At 54.3% G+C, this 17,240-nt stretch overlaps 1 protein-coding gene across 1 annotated transcript in view; it reads right to left on the minus strand.

Moving 5' to 3' along the window:
• Window positions 1–17,240, minus strand: part of LOC148148469 (microtubule-actin cross-linking factor 1, isoforms 6/7-like) — a 157,424-nt gene that overhangs the window by 7,056 nt on the left and 133,128 nt on the right. The window contains exon 11 of the mRNA XM_087993184.1: window positions 898–1,067. Within this exon, the coding sequence (XP_087849310.1) occupies window positions 898–1,067 (170 nt within the window). The remainder of the gene's footprint in view (window positions 1–897; window positions 1,068–17,240) is intronic.

Here is a 17,240-nt window from a genome sequence, read left to right on the forward strand (position 1 = left end):
GAATATGCAGTGCCATTTGTCTGGGTTTCAGGGAATGATGACCACAGTAATGTCCAAAGTGATTTTTTTTTCTCATTCGCACATGGGATGTGGGTGTCACTGGTTGGGCCGGTATTTATTACCCGTCCCTAATTGCCCCTTGTGAGGGTGGGGGTGAGCTGCCTTCCTGACCCGCTGCAGTTCACCTCCTTGAGTTGACCCACAATGCCTTTAGGAGGGAATTCTCAGACCTGGTGACAATGAAGGAATGGTGATATGTTTCCAAGTTAGGATAGTGAGTGGCTTGGAGGGGCACTTGCAGGGGGTGGTGTTCCCATGTATCTGCTGCCCTTGCCCTTCTAGATGGAAGTGGTCGTGGGTTTGGAAGGTGCTGCCTGAGGATCTTTGGTAAATTTCTGTGTATGGCTTCGTTTTCTGGACCAATTCATTGAGGAACCAAGTGGAGAACATGCAGTCCTAAACCAGGTACTATGTAATGCGAAAGAAATAAGTGGATGGATTCAAACAGAGAAACTGATTGGCAGACGGGAAACCAAGGTGGACTAAATGGGTCGTTGACCAAATGGCAGACAGTGTGCAGTGCTGCGTTCCAGGGTTCACTGAGGTCCCCACCACTGGGTCCCTTGTTGTTTGTGATTTATATAAATGATGTGGATGAAATGTTGATGATGGAAAGATTGGTCTGGTGGATGTCAGTGAGTAGGAAGGTCTTTGGTTACAGAACAGTATGACCCAGTTGGTCAGGTGGATAGATCAGTGGCAGATGGAATTTGAGCTTGATAAATGTGAAGTGATGCACTTTGAAAGAAGATGAGGGAATATTCAATGTCAGGGTACTCGGAAGCTCAGAGGGATCTTGGAGTGTTTATCCACAGATCCCTGAATGTGAATCAATACCTGCACAGAGATTTTCCATTCAGGCTGTTCCAGTGTTCACTCAGGTCTGTCACCTGCTCCTGCAGATCTTCCCGGTCGCCTGGATGTTCTGCTTTGTCCATTAGCGCCTTCCCGATTCTCAATGTCACTTCATAAACTGCCCTTTTCCCTCGCAGCTCTTTCATTAATTCCTGAATTCAAAAGCCAACAATTCTTACATTTTCACATTTAAAATAATGTTTGTGGGACACTGTGACAGTGAACAGGACACATGGGGAGTGAACATAGAACATTCCAGAGTGGTACAGATCCTTCGGCCCTCGATGTTGCACCGACCTGTGAAAACAATCTGAAGCCTATCTAACCTACACTATTCCATTCTCATCCATATATTTATCCAATGACCATTTAAATGTCCTTAATGTTGGCAAGTCTACCACTGTTGCAGGCAGTACGTTCCACCCCCCAAATACTCTGAGTAAAGAACCTGCCTCTGACATCTGTCTTAAATCTCTCACCCCTCAATTTGTAGTTATGTCCCCTCGTACAAGCTGATGTCATCATCCTAGGAAAAAGTCTTTCACTGTCTACCCTATCTAATCCTCTGACCATCTTGTATGTCTCTATCAAATCCCCCCTTAGCCTTCTTCTTTCCAATGAGAACACACCCAAGTCCCTCAGCCTTTCCTCATAAGACCTTCCCTCCAGACCAGGCAACATCCTAGTAAATTTCCTCTGCACCTTTTCCAATGCTTCCACATCCTTCCCAAAATATGGGGACCAGAACTGTACACAATATTCCAAGTGAGGCCGCACTAACGTTTTGTATAGTTGCAGCATAACATCATGACTCCAGAACTCAATCCTACCAATGAAAGCTAACACACCGTATGCCTTCTTAACAGCACTATCCACCTGGGTGGCAACTTTCAGGGATCTATGTACATGGGACTCCAAGATCCCTCTGCACATCCACACTACCAAGAATCTTTCCATCGACCCAGTACTCTGCCTTCCTGTTATTCTTCCCAAAGCACGTCACCTCACATTTATTTTCCCTGATCCTATTTGCCAATGACTTCTCATGGACAGAGATTTAACTTTAGTAAACCACAGCTCCCTCACTCAACCACTTCCTCCATGCCTGACAGATGTCAGAGGCAGGTTCCTTACTCAGAGAGGGGTAAGGGCGTGGAATGCCCTACCTGCCAATGTAGTTAACTCAGCCACATTAGGGAGATTTAAACAATCCTTAGATAAGCACATGGATGATTTTGGGATAGTGTTGGGGGACGAGCTGAGAATAGTTCACAGGTCGGCGCAACATCGAGGGCCGAAGGGCCAGTTCTGCGCTGGATTGTTCTATGTTGAAACAGTGAATGGGTTTATGGGGAGTGAATAGGGTACACGGAGTGAACGGGGCACACGGAGTGAATGGGGCACACGGAGTGAACGGGGCACACGCAAAGTGACCGGGGCACACGCAAAGTGACCGGGGCACACGGAGTGAACAGGGCACACGGAACATGAACAGGGCACACGGAAAGTGAACAGGGCACATGGATTGAATGGTTCACACGCAAAGTGACCGGGGCACACAGAGTGAACAGGGCAGACGGAAAGTGAACGGGGCACACGGAAAGTGAACAGGGCACACGGAGTGAACAGGGCACACGGAGTGAACAGGGCACACAGAAAGTGAACAGGGCACACGGAAAGTGAATGGGGCACACGCAAAGTGAACGGGGCACACGGAAAGTAAACAGGGCACACGGAGTGAACAGGGCACACAGAAAGTGAACAGGGCACACGGAAAGTGAATGGGGCACACGGAAAGTGAACGGGGCACACGGAAAGTGAACAGGGCACACGGAAAGTGAATGGGGCACACGGAGTGAACGGGGCACACGGAAAGAGGACGTGGCACACGGAGTGAACGGGGCACATGGAAAGTGAACAGGGCACACGGAAAGTAAACGGGGCACACGGAGTGAACGGGGCACACGGAAAGAGGACGTGGCACACGGAAAGTGAACCAGGCACACGGAAAGTGAACAGAGCACACGGAAAGTGAACGGGGCACATGGAAAGTGAACGGGGCACACGGAAAGTGAACCAGGCACACGGAAAGTGAACAGAGCACACGGAAAGTGAACAGGAAACACGGAAAGTGAACGGGGCACACGCAAAGTGAACGGGGCACACGGAAAGTGAACGGGGCACACGGAAAGTGAACGGAGCAAACGCAAAGTGAATGGGGCACACGGAAAGTGAACAGAGCACACGGAAAGTAAACGGGGCACACGGAAAGTGAACCAGGCACACGGAAAGTGAACCAGGCACACGGAAAGTGAACAGGAAACACGGAAAGTGAACAGGAAACACGGAAAGTGAACGGAGCAAACGCAAAGTGAATGGGGCACACGGAAAGTGAACAGGATACACGGATTGAACGGGGCACATGAAAAGTGAACAGGAAACACGGATTGAACCATTCACACGCAAAGTGAACCGGGCACACAGAGTGAACGGGGCACACGGATTGAACGGGGCACACGGAAAGTGAACGGGACACACGGAAAGTGAACAGGGCACACGGAAAGTGAACCAGGCACACGGAAAGTGAACAGGAAACACGGAAAGTGAACGGGGCACACGCAAAGTGAACAGGGCACACGGAAAGTGAACAGGATACACGGATTGAACGGGGCACACGGAAAGTGAACAGGAAACACGGAAAGTGAACGGGGCACACGGAAAGTGAACGGGGCACACGGAAAGTGAACGGAGCAAACGCAAAGTGAATGGGGCACACGGAAAGTGAACAGGGCACACGGAAAGTGAACGGAGCACATGGAAAGTGAACGGGGCACACGGAAAGTGAACCAGGCACACGGAAAGTGAACAGAGCACACGGAAAGTGAACAGGAAACACGGAAAGTGAACGGGGCACACGCAAAGTGAATGAGGCACACGGAAAGTGAACAGGAAACACGGAAAGTGAACGGGGCACACGCAAAGTGAACAGGGCACACGGAAAGTGAACAGGATACACGGATTGAACGGGGCACACGCAAAGTGAATGAGGCACACGGAACATGAACAGGGCACACGCAAAGTGAATGGGGCACACGCAAAGTGAACAGGATACACGGACTGAACGGGGCACTCGCAAAGTGAACCGGGCACACGGAAAGTGAACGGGGCACACAGAGTGAACAGGACACAGGGACTGAACGGGGCACACGCAAAGTGAACTGGGCACACGGAAAGTGAACGGGGCACACGGAAAGTGAACAGGGCAAACGCAAAGTGAATGGGGCACACGGAAAATGAACAGGGCACACGGAACGTGAACGGGGCACACTGAGTGAACGGGACACACAGAAAGTGAACAGGGCACACACAAAGCGAACGGGGCACACGGAAAGAAAACAGGGCACACGCAAAGTGAACCGGGCACACAGAGAGAACGGGGCACACGGATTGAACGGGGCACACGGAAAGTGAACGGGACACACGGAAAGTGAACAGGGCACACGGAAAGTGAACTCAGCACATGGAGTGAACGGGGCACATAGAAAGTAAACGTGGCACACGGAAAGTGAACGGGGCACACGGAGTGAACAGGGCACACAGAAAGTGAACGGGGCACACGGAAAGTGAACGGGGCACATGGAAAGTGAACAGGACACAGGGACTGAACGGGGCACACGCAAAGTGAACCGGGCACACGGAAAGTGAACGGGGCACACGGAAAGTGAACAGGGCAAACGCAAAGTGAATGGGGCACACGGAAAGTGAACTGGGCACACGGAACGTGAACGGGGCAAACGGAAAGTGAACGGGGCACATGGAGTGAACAGGGCACACAGAAAGTGAACGGGGCACACGGAAAGTGAACCAGGCACACGGAAAGTGAACAGAGCACACGGAAAGTGAACAGGAAACACGGAAAGTGAACGGGGCACACGCAAAGTGAATGAGGCACACGGAACATGATCAGGGCACACGCAAAGTGAATGGGGCACACGCAAAGTGAACAGGATACACGGATTGAACGGGGCACACGGAAAGTGAACAGGGCACATGAAGTGAACGGGGCACACGGAAAGTGAACGGGGCACACGGAAAGTGAACAGGGCACACGGAAAGTGAACGGGGCACACGCAAAGTGACCGGGGCACACGCAAAGTGAACGGGGCACACGGAGTGAACGGGGCACACGGAAAGTGAACAGGGCACACACAAAGTGAATGGGGCACACGGAAAATGAACAGGGCACACGGAACGTGAACGGGGCACACGGAAAGTGAACAGAGCACATGGATTGAACCGTTCACACGCAAAGTGAACCGGGCACACAGAGAGAACGGGGCACACGGATTGAACGGGGCACACGGAAAGTGAACGGGACACACGGAAAGTGAACAGGGCACACGGAAAGTGAACTCGGCACATGGAAAGTGAACGGGGCACATGGAGTGAACAGGGCACACGGAACGTGAACGGGGCACACGGAACGTGAACGGGGCACATGGAAAGTGAACGGGGCACATGGAGTGAACAGGGCACACGGAACGTGAACGGGGCACATGGAAAGTGAACAGGGCACACGGAAAGTGAACAGGAAACACGGAAAGTGAACGGGGCACACGCAAAGTGAATGAGGCACACGGAACATGAACAGGGCACACGGAAAGTGAATGGGGCACACGTAAATTGAACAGGACACAGGGACTGAACGGGGCACATGCAAAGTGAACCGGGCACACACAAAGTGAACGGGGCACACGGAAAGTGAACAGGGCAAACGCAAAGTGAATGGGGCACACGGAAAGTGAACGGGGCACACGCAAAGTGAATGAGGCACACGGAACATGAACAGGGCACACGCAAAGTGAATGGGGCACACGCAAAGTGAACAGGATACACGGACTGAACGGGGCACTCGCAAAGTGAACCGGGCACACGGAAAGTGAACGGGGCACACAGAGTGAACAGGACACAGGGACTGAACGGGGCACACGCAAAGTGAACTGGGCACACGGAAAGTGAACGGGGCACACGGAAAGTGAACAGGGCAAACGCAAAGTGAATGGGGCACACGGAAAATGAACAGGGCACACGGAACGTGAACGGGGCACACTGAGTGAACGGGACACACAGAAAGTGAACAGGGCACACACAAAGCGAACGGGGCACACGGAAAGAAAACAGGGCACACGCAAAGTGAACCGGGCACACAGAGAGAACGGGGCACACGGATTGAACGGGGCACACGGAAAGTGAACGGGACACACGGAAAGTGAACAGGGCACACGGAAAGTGAACTCAGCACATGGAGTGAACGGGGCACATAGAAAGTAAACGTGGCACACGGAAAGTGAACGGGGCACACGGAGTGAACAGGGCACACAGAAAGTGAACGGGGCACACGGAAAGTGAACGGGGCACATGGAAAGTGAACAGGACACAGGGACTGAACGGGGCACACGCAAAGTGAACCGGGCACACGGAAAGTGAACGGGGCACACGGAAAGTGAACAGGGCAAACGCAAAGTGAATGGGGCACACGGAAAGTGAACTGGGCACACGGAACGTGAACGGGGCAAACGGAAAGTGAACGGGGCACATGGAGTGAACAGGGCACACAGAAAGTGAACGGGGCACACGGAAAGTGAACCAGGCACACGGAAAGTGAACAGAGCACACGGAAAGTGAACAGGAAACACGGAAAGTGAACGGGGCACACGCAAAGTGAATGAGGCACACGGAACATGATCAGGGCACACGCAAAGTGAATGGGGCACACGCAAAGTGAACAGGATACACGGATTGAACGGGGCACACGGAAAGTGAACAGGGCACATGAAGTGAACGGGGCACACGGAAAGTGAACGGGGCACACGGAAAGTGAACAGGGCACACGGAAAGTGAACGGGGCACACGCAAAGTGACCGGGGCACACGCAAAGTGAACGGGGCACACGGAGTGAACGGGGCACACGGAAAGTGAACAGGGCACACACAAAGTGAATGGGGCACACGGAAAATGAACAGGGCACACGGAACGTGAACGGGGCACACGGAAAGTGAACAGAGCACATGGATTGAACCGTTCACACGCAAAGTGAACCGGGCACACAGAGAGAACGGGGCACACGGATTGAACGGGGCACACGGAAAGTGAACGGGACACACGGAAAGTGAACAGGGCACACGGAAAGTGAACTCGGCACATGGAAAGTGAACGGGGCACATGGAGTGAACAGGGCACACGGAACGTGAACGGGGCACACGGAACGTGAACGGGGCACATGGAAAGTGAACGGGGCACATGGAGTGAACAGGGCACACGGAACGTGAACGGGGCACATGGAAAGTGAACAGGGCACACGGAAAGTGAACAGGAAACACGGAAAGTGAACGGGGCACACGCAAAGTGAATGAGGCACACGGAACATGAACAGGGCACACGGAAAGTGAATGGGGCACACGTAAATTGAACAGGACACAGGGACTGAACGGGGCACATGCAAAGTGAACCGGGCACACACAAAGTGAACGGGGCACACGGAAAGTGAACAGGGCAAACGCAAAGTGAATGGGGCACACGGAAAGTGAACGGGGCACACGGAAAGCGAACGGGGCACACGGAAAGTGAACCAGGCACACGGAAAGTGAACAGAGCACACGGAAAGTGAACAGGAAACACGGAAAGTGAACGGGGCACACGCAAAGTGAATGAGGCACACGGAACATGAACAGGGCACACGCAAAGTGAATGGGGCACACGCAAAGTGAACAGGATACACGGACTGAACGGGGCACTCGCAAAGTGAACCGGGCACACGGAAAGTGAACGGGGCACACAGAGTGAACAGGGCACACAGAAAGTGAATGTGGCACACGGAAAGTGAATGGGGCACACGGAAAGTGAACGGGGCGCACGGAACGTGAACGGGGCACACGGAAAGTGAACGGAGCACATGGATTGAACCATTCACACGCAAAATGAACCGGGCACACGGATTGAACGGGGCACACGGATTGAACGGGGCACATGGAAAGTGAACAGGGCACACGGAGTGAACGGGGCACACGGAAAGTGAACAGGGCACACGGAACGTGAATGGGGCACACGCAAAGTGACCGGGGCACACGCAAAGTGAATGGGACACACGGAGTGAACGGGGCACACGGAAAGTGAACAGGGCACACGCAAAGTGAATGGGGCACACGGAAAATGAACAGGGCACACGGACGTGAACGGGGCACATGGAGTGAACAGGGCACACGGAACGTGAACGGGGCACTGTGGTGTAAAATTATGTCCCAATACATGTGTGAATCATAATGTAACACATGTATTGGGCCAAGCAGTGGAATGTGGTGAAACGGTTAAAAATTATGTCCCAATACATGTGTGAATCTAACTGGAATGGAGGTGTTGCTTAGTCCCGTGTGAATCTTATTACACACCTCCCCGTGTGAATCTTCTTATCTGTATGTAACCAGAATGGAATGTGTTTTTTAGCCTTGCTCTGCTGTTCACATGAATGTTTATATCTGGAAAAGAGTATATCAGCTGGAAAAGTCTCCAGTTCGGTGAGTCTGCTCCGGGGTTGCGTTTAACCGCCGAGCGTGGGTTGTTGGCAACCGCTCTACGAGAACTGACGGCTCCCAGTTCCGGTAACACGTAAAGTGAGTATAAACCAGACACGTTGTAAGTACGAGACCTGGTTGTGGCGACGCTGCGGGGAATAAAACACTTATATTCTAGCAGACTCGCCTCTTGGCTGTTTGTTCTGTGTCAGACGACTTTCCTGCGAGCCTGGTCCTTGACCTTGAGAATTTTTTAAAACAGGCACACGCAAAGTAAACGGGGCACATGGAGTGAACAGGGCACACAGAAAGTGAACAGGGCACACGGAAAGTGAACGGATGACACGGAAATTGAACGGGGTACACGGAGAGTGAACTAAGCACATGGATTGAACCGTTCACACGCAAAGTGAACCGGACACACAGAGAGAACGGGGCACACGGATTGAACAAGGCACACGGAAAGTGAACGGGGCACACAGAGGGAACGGGGCACATGGAGTGAACAGGGCACACGGAAAGTGAACGGGGCACACGGAAAGTGAACAGGGCACACGGAAAGTGAACAGGGCACACGGAACGTAAACGGGGCACACGGAGTGAACGTGGCACACAGAAAGAGAAAGGGCACATGGATAGTGAACGGGGCATACGCAAAGTGAACCAGGCACACAGAGTGAACGGGGGACACGGAGTGAACGGGGCACACGGAAAGTAAACGGGGCACACGGTGTGAACAGGGCGCACGGAGTGAACATGGGCACATGGAATGTGAACGGGGCACACGCAAAGTGAACGGTGCACACGGAAAGTAAACAGGGCACACGCAAAGTGAATGGGGCACACGGAAAATGAACAGGGCACACGGAGTGAACAGGGCACACGGAAAATGAACAGGGCACACGGAGTGAACAGGGCACACGCAAAGTGAACGGGGCACACGGAGTGAACGGGGCACACGGAATGAACGGGGCACACGGAGTGAACAGGGCACATGGAAAGTGAACGGGGCACACGGAAAGTGAACAGGGCACACGCAAAGTGAACGGGGCACGCGGAAAGTGAACGAGGCACACGGAGTGAACAGGGCACACGGAAAGTGAACGGGGCACACGGAGTGAACAGGGCACACGCAAAATGAACAGGGCACACGGAGTGAACAGAGCACACGCAAAGTGAACGGGGCACACGGAGTGAACGGGGCACACGGAGTGAACAGGGCACATGGAAAGTGAACGGGGCACACGGAAAGTGAACGAGGCACACGGAGTGTACGGGGCACACGTAGTGAACAGGGCGCACAGAAAGTGAACAGGGCACACGGAACGTAAACGGGGCACACGGAGTGAACGTGGCACACGCAAAGTGAACGGGGCACACAAAAAGTGAATGGGGCACAAGGAGTGAACGGGCCACACGGAAAGTGAACGGGGCACACGGAAAGTGAATGAGGAACACGGAGTGAACAGGGTACACGGAAAGTGAACGGGGCACACGCAAAGTGAACGGGGCACACACAAAGTGAACCAGGCACACAGAGTGAACTGGGCACACAGAGTGAACGGGGCACACGGAGTGAACATGGCACACGGAGAGTGAACAGGGAACACGGAAAGTGAACGGGGCACACGGAAAGTGAATGAGGAACACGGAGTGAACAGGGTACACGGAAAGTGAACGGGGCACACGCAAAGTGAACGGGGCACACACAAAGTGAACCAGGCACACAGAGTGAACGGGGCACACGGAGTGAACATGGCACACGGAGAGTGAACGGGGCACACGGAAAGTAAACGGGGCACATGGTGTGAACAGGGCACACGGATTGAACATGGGCACATGGAATGTGAACGGGGCACACGCAAAGTGAACAGGAAACACGGAAAGTGAACGGGGCACACGGAAAATGAACGGGGCACACGGAGTGAACGGGGCACACGGAAAGTAAACGGGGCACACGGTGTGAACAGGGCACACGGAGTGAACATGGGCACATGGAATGTGAACGGGGCACACGCAAAGTGAACGGTGCACACGGAAAGTAAACGGGGCACACGGAAAGTGAATGGGGCTCACGGAAAGTGAACAGGAAACACGGAAAATGAATGGGGCACACGGAGTGAACGGGGCACACGCAAAGTGAACGGGGCACACGGGAAGTAAACAGGGCACAGCAAAGTGAATGGGGCACACGGAAAATGAACAGGGTACACGGAGTGAACAGGGCACACGGAAAATGAACAGGGCACATGGAGTGAACAGGGCACACGCAAAGTGAACGGGGCACACGGAGTGAACGGGGCACACAGAGAGAACGGGGCACACGGATTGAACGGGGCACACGGAGTGAATGGGGCACACGGAGTGAATGGGGCACACGGAAAGTGAATGGGGCACATGGAAAGTGAACGGGGCACACGGAAAGTAAACGGGGCACACGGTGTGAACAGGGCACACGGAGTGAACATGGGCACATGGAATGTGAACGGGGCACACGCAAAGTGAACAGGAAACACGGAAAGTGAACGGGGCACACGCAAAGTGAACGGGGCACATGGAAAGTAAACGGGGCACACCGAAAGTAAACAGGGCACACGGAAAGTGAATGGGGCACACGGAAAGTGAACAGGAAACACGGAAAGTGAAAGGGGCACACGGGAAGTAAACGGGGCACATGGAGTGAACAGGGCACACGGAGTGAACGGGGCACACGCAAAGTGAATGGGGCACACGGAAAATGAACAGGGCACACACAAAGTGAACGGGGCACACGGAGTGAACGGGACACACGCAAAGTAAACGGGGCACACGGAAAGTGAACAGGAAACACGGAAAGTGAATGGGGCACACGGAGTGAACGGGGCACACGCAAAGAGAACGGGGCGCACTCAAAGTGAACGGGGCACACGGGAAGTAAACAGGGCACACGCAAAGTGAATGGGGCACACCGAAAAAGTAACAGGGCACACGGAGTGAACGGGGCACACGGAGTGAACAGGGCACACGGAGTGAACGTGGCACACAGAAAGAGAAAGGGCACATGGATAGTGAATGGGGCACACGCAAAGTGAACGGGGCACACGGAGAGTGAACAGGGCATACGGAAAGTGAATGGGGCACACGGAAAGTGAACGGGGCACACGCAAAGTGAACCAGGCACACAGAGTGAACGGGGCACACGGAAAGTGAACGGGGCACACGCAAAGTGAACCAGGCACACAGAGTGAACGGGGCACATGGAGTGAACGGGGCACACGGAGTGAACAGGGCACACGCAAAGTGAACGGGGCACAAGGAAAGTGAAAGGCTACACCGAAAGTGAACGGGGCACACGGAGAGTGAACTTGGGCACACGGAAAGTGAACGGGGCACACGCAAAGTGAATGGGGCACATGGAGTGAATGGGGCACACGGAGTGAACGGGGCACACGGAAAATGAACGGGGTACACGGAAAGTGAACAGGGCACACGGAAAGTAAACGGGGCACACGCAAAGTGAACAGGGCACACAGAGTGAACGGGGCACACGGAGTGAACAGGGCACACGGAGTGAATGGGGCACACGGAAAATGAACGGGGCACACGGAGTGAACAGGGCACATGGAACGTGAATGGGGCACACGGAAAATGAACGGGACACATGGAGTGAACAGGGCACATGGAAAGTGAATGGGGCACACGGAAAGTAAACGGGGCACACGGTGTGAACAGGGCACACGGAGTGAACATGGGCACATGGAATGTGAACGGGGCACACGCAAAGTGAACAGGAAACACGGAAAGTGAACGGGGCACACGCAAAGTGAACGGTGCACACGGAAAGTAAACGGGGCACACGGAAAGTAAACCAGGCACACGGAAAGTGAATGGGGCTCACGGAAAGTGAACAGGAAACACGGAAAGTGAATGGGGCACATGGAGTGAACGGGGCACACGCAAAGTGAACGGGGCACACACAAAGTGAACGGGGCACACGGGAAGTAAACAGGGAACACGCAAAGTGATTGGGGCACACGGAAAATGAACAGGGCACAAGGAGTGAACAGGGCACACGGAAAATGAACAGGGCACACGGAGTGAACAGGGCACACGCAACTTGAACGGGGCACACGGAGTGAACGGGGCACACAGAGAGAACGGGGCACACGGATTGAACGGGGCACACGGAGTGAACGGGGCACACGGAGTGAATGGGGCACACGGAAAGTGAATGGGGCACATGGAAAGTGAACGGGGCACACGGAAAGTAAATGGGGCACACGGTGTGAACAGGGCACACGGAGTGAACATGGGCACATGGAATGTGAACGGGGCACACGCAAAGTGAACAGGAAACACGGAAAGTGAACGGGGCACACGCAAAGTGAACAGGGCACATGGAAAGTAAACAGAGCACACGGAAAGTGAATGGGGCTCACGGAAAGTGAACAGGAAACACGGAAAGTGAATGGGGCACACGGAGTGAACGGGGCACACGCAAAGTGAACGGGGCACACGCAAAGTGAACGGGGCACACGGGAAGTAAAAAGGGCACACGCAAAGTGAATGGGGCACACGGAAAATGAACAGGGCACACGGAGTGAACAGGGCACACGCAAAATGAACAGGGCACACGGAGTGAATAGGGCACACGCAAAGTGAACGGGGCACACGGAGTGAACAGGGCACATGGAAAGTGAACGGGGCACACAGAAAGTGAACGGGGCTCACGGAAAGTGAACGAGGCACACGGAGTGAACAGGGCGCACGGAAAGTGAACACGGCACACGGAATGTAAACAGGGCACACGGAGTGAACGTGGCACACAGAAAGAGAAAGGGCACATGGATAGTGAATGGGGCACACGCAAAGTGAACGGGGCACACACAAAGTGAATGGGGCACACGGAGTGAACGGGCCACATGGAGAGTGAACAGGGCACACGGAAAGTGAACGGGGCACACGGAAAGTGAATGAGGAACACGGAGTGAACAGGGCACACGGAAAGTGAACCAGGCACACGGAAAGTGAATGAGGAACACGGAGTGAACAGGGTACACGGAACGTAAACGGGGCACACGGAGTGAACGTGGCACACGCAAAGTGAACGGGGCACACAAAAAGTGAATGGGGCACAAGGAGTGAACGGGCCACACGGAAAGTGAACGGGGCACACGGAAAGTGAATGAGGAACACGGAGTGAACAGGGTACACGGAAAGTGAACGGGGCACACGCAAAGTGAACGGGGCACACACAAAGTGAACCAGGCACACAGAGTGAACGGGGCACACGGAGTGAACATGGCACACGGAGAGTGAACAGGGCACACGGAAAGTGAACGGGGCACACGGAAAGTGAATGAGGAACACGGAGTGAACAGGGTACACGGAAAGTGAACGGGGCACACGCAAAGTGAACGGGGCACACACAAAGTGAACCAGGCACACAGAGTGAACGGGGCACACGGAGTGAACATGGCACACGGAGAGTGAACGGGGCACACGGAAAGTAAACGGGGCACATGGTGTGAACAGGGCACACGGAGTGAACATGGGCACATGGAATGTGAACGGGGCACACGCAAAGTGAACAGGAAACACGGAAAGTGAACGGGGCACACGGAAAATGAACGGGGCACACGGAGTGAACGGGGCACACGGAAAGTAAACGGGGCACACGGAGTGAACAGGGCACACGGAGTGAACATGGGCACATGGAATGTGAACGGGGCACACGCAAAGTGAACGGTGCACACGGAAAGTAAACGGGGCACACGGAAAGTGAATGGGGCTCACGGAAAGTGAACAGGAAACACGGAAAATGAATGGGGCACACGGAGTGAACGGGGCACACGCAAAGTGAACGGGGCACACGGGAAGTAAACAGGGCACAGCAAAGTGAATGGGGCACACGGAAAATGAACAGGGTACACGGAGTGAACAGGGCACACGGAAAATGAACAGGGCACATGGAGTGAACAGGGCACACGCAAAGTGAACGGGGCACACGGAGTGAACGGGGCACACAGAGAGAACGGGGCACACGGATTGAACGGGGCACACGGAGTGAATGGGGCACACGGAGTGAATGGGGCACACGGAGTGAATGGGGCACACGGAGTGAATGGGGCACACGGAAAGTGAATGGGGCACATGGAAAGTGAACGGGGCACACGGAAAGTAAACGGGGCACACGGTGTGAACAGGGCACACGGAGTGAACATGGGCACATGGAATGTGAACGGGGCACACGCAAAGTGAACAGGAAACACGGAAAGTGAACGGGGCACACGCAAAGTGAACGGGGCACATGGAAAGTAAACGGGGCACACCGAAAGTAAACAGGGCACACGGAAAGTGAATGGGGCACACGGAAAGTGAACAGGAAACACGGAAAGTGAAAGGGGCACACGGGAAGTAAACGGGGCACATGGAGTGAACAGGGCACACGGAGTGAACGGGGCACACGCAAAGTGAATGGGGCACACGGAAAATGAACAGGGCACACACAAAGTGAACGGGGCACACGGAGTGAACGGGACACACGCAAAGTAAACGGGGCACACGGAAAGTGAACAGGAAACACGGAAAGTGAATGGGGCACACGGAGTGAACGGGGCACACGCAAAGAGAACGGGGCGCACTCAAAGTGAACGGGGCACACGGGAAGTAAACAGGGCACACGCAAAGTGAATGGGGCACACCGAAAAAGTAACAGGGCACACGGAGTGAACGGGGCACACGGAGTGAACAGGGCACACGGAGTGAACGTGGCACACAGAAAGAGAAAGGGCACATGGATAGTGAATGGGGCACACGCAAAGTGAACGGGGCACACGGAGAGTGAACAGGGCATACGGAAAGTGAATGGGGCACACGGAAAGTGAACCAGGCACACAGAGTGAACGGGGCACACGGAAAGTGAACGGGGCACACGCAAAGTGAACCAGGCACACAGAGTGAACGGGGCACATGGAGTGAACGGGGCACACGGAGTGAACAGGGCACACGCAAAGTGAACGGGGCACAAGGAAAGTGAAAGGCTACACCGAAAGTGAACGGGGCACACGGAGAGTGAACTTGGGCACACGGAAAGTGAACGGGGCACACGCAAAGTGAATGGGGCACATGGAGTGAATGGGGCACACGGAGTGAACGGGGCACACGGAAAATGAACGGGGTACACGGAAAGTGAACAGGGCACACGGAAAGTAAACGGGGCACACGCAAAGTGAACAGGGCACACAGAGTGAACGGGGCACACGGAGTGAACAGGGCACACGGAGTGAATGGGGCACACGGAAAATGAACGGGGCACACGGAGTGAACAGGGCACATGGAACGTGAATGGGGCACACGGAAAATGAACGGGGCACACGGTGTGAACAGGGCACACGGAGTGAACATGGGCACATGGAATGTGAACGGGGCACACGCAAAGTGAACAGGAAACACGGAAAGTGAACGGGGCACACGCAAAGTGAACGGTGCACACGGAAAGTAAACGGGGCACACGGAAAGTAAACCAGGCACACGGAAAGTGAATGGGGCTCACGGAAAGTGAACAGGAAACACGGAAAGTGAATGGGGCACATGGAGTGAACGGGGCACACGCAAAGTGAACGGGGCACACACAAAGTGAACGGGGCACACGGGAAGTAAACAGGGAACACGCAAAGTGATTGGGGCACACGGAAAATGAACAGGGCACAAGGAGTGAACAGGGCACACGGAAAATGAACAGGGCACACGGAGTGAACAGGGCACACGCAACTTGAACGGGGCACACGGAGTGAACGGGGCACACAGAGAGAACGGGGCACACGGATTGAACGGGGCACACGGAGTGAACGGGGCACACGGAGTGAATGGGGCACACGGAAAGTGAATGGGGCACATGGAAAGTGAACGGGGCACACGGAAAGTAAATGGGGCACACGGTGTGAACAGGGCACACGGAGTGAACATGGGCACATGGAATGTGAACGGGGCACACGCAAAGTGAACAGGAAACACGGAAAGTGAACGGGGCACACGCAAAGTGAACAGGGCACATGGAAAGTAAACAGAGCACACGGAAAGTGAATGGGGCTCACGGAAAGTGAACAGGAAACACGGAAAGTGAATGGGGCACACGGAGTGAACGGGGCACACGCAAAGTGAACGGGGCACACGCAAAGTGAACGGGGCACACGGGAAGTAAAAAGGGCACACGCAAAGTGAATGGGGCACACGGAAAATGAACAGGGCACACGGAGTGAACAGGGCACACGCAAAATGAACAGGGCACACGGAGTGAATAGGGCACACGCAAAGTGAACGGGGCACACGGAGTGAACAGGGCACATGGAAAGTGAACGGGGCACACAGAAAGTGAACGGGGCTCACGGAAAGTGAACGAGGCACACGGAGTGAACAGGGCGCACGGAAAGTGAACACGGCACACGGAATGTAAACAGGGCACACGGAGTGAACGTGGCACACAGAAAGAGAAAGGGCACATGGATAGTGAATGGGGCACACGCAAAGTGAACGGGGCACACACAAAGTGAATGGGGCACACGGAGTGAACGGGCCACATGGAGAGTGAACAGGGCACACGGAAAGTGAACGGGGCACACGGAAAGTGAATGAGGAACACGGAGTGAACAGGGCACACGGAAAGTGAACCAGGCACACGGAAAGTGAACGGGGCACACGCAAAGTGAATGGGGCGCACGCAAAGTGAATAGGACACACGGACTGAACAGGGCACACGCAAAGTGAACCAGGCACACA

The sequence above is a fragment of the Chiloscyllium plagiosum genome, unplaced genomic scaffold (genome assembly GCF_037043375.1).
Source record: "Chiloscyllium plagiosum isolate Xiang-an unplaced genomic scaffold, Cpla_swu_hap1 HiC_scaffold_12, whole genome shotgun sequence".
Classification (NCBI taxonomy): Eukaryota; Metazoa; Chordata; class Chondrichthyes; order Orectolobiformes; family Hemiscylliidae; genus Chiloscyllium; species Chiloscyllium plagiosum.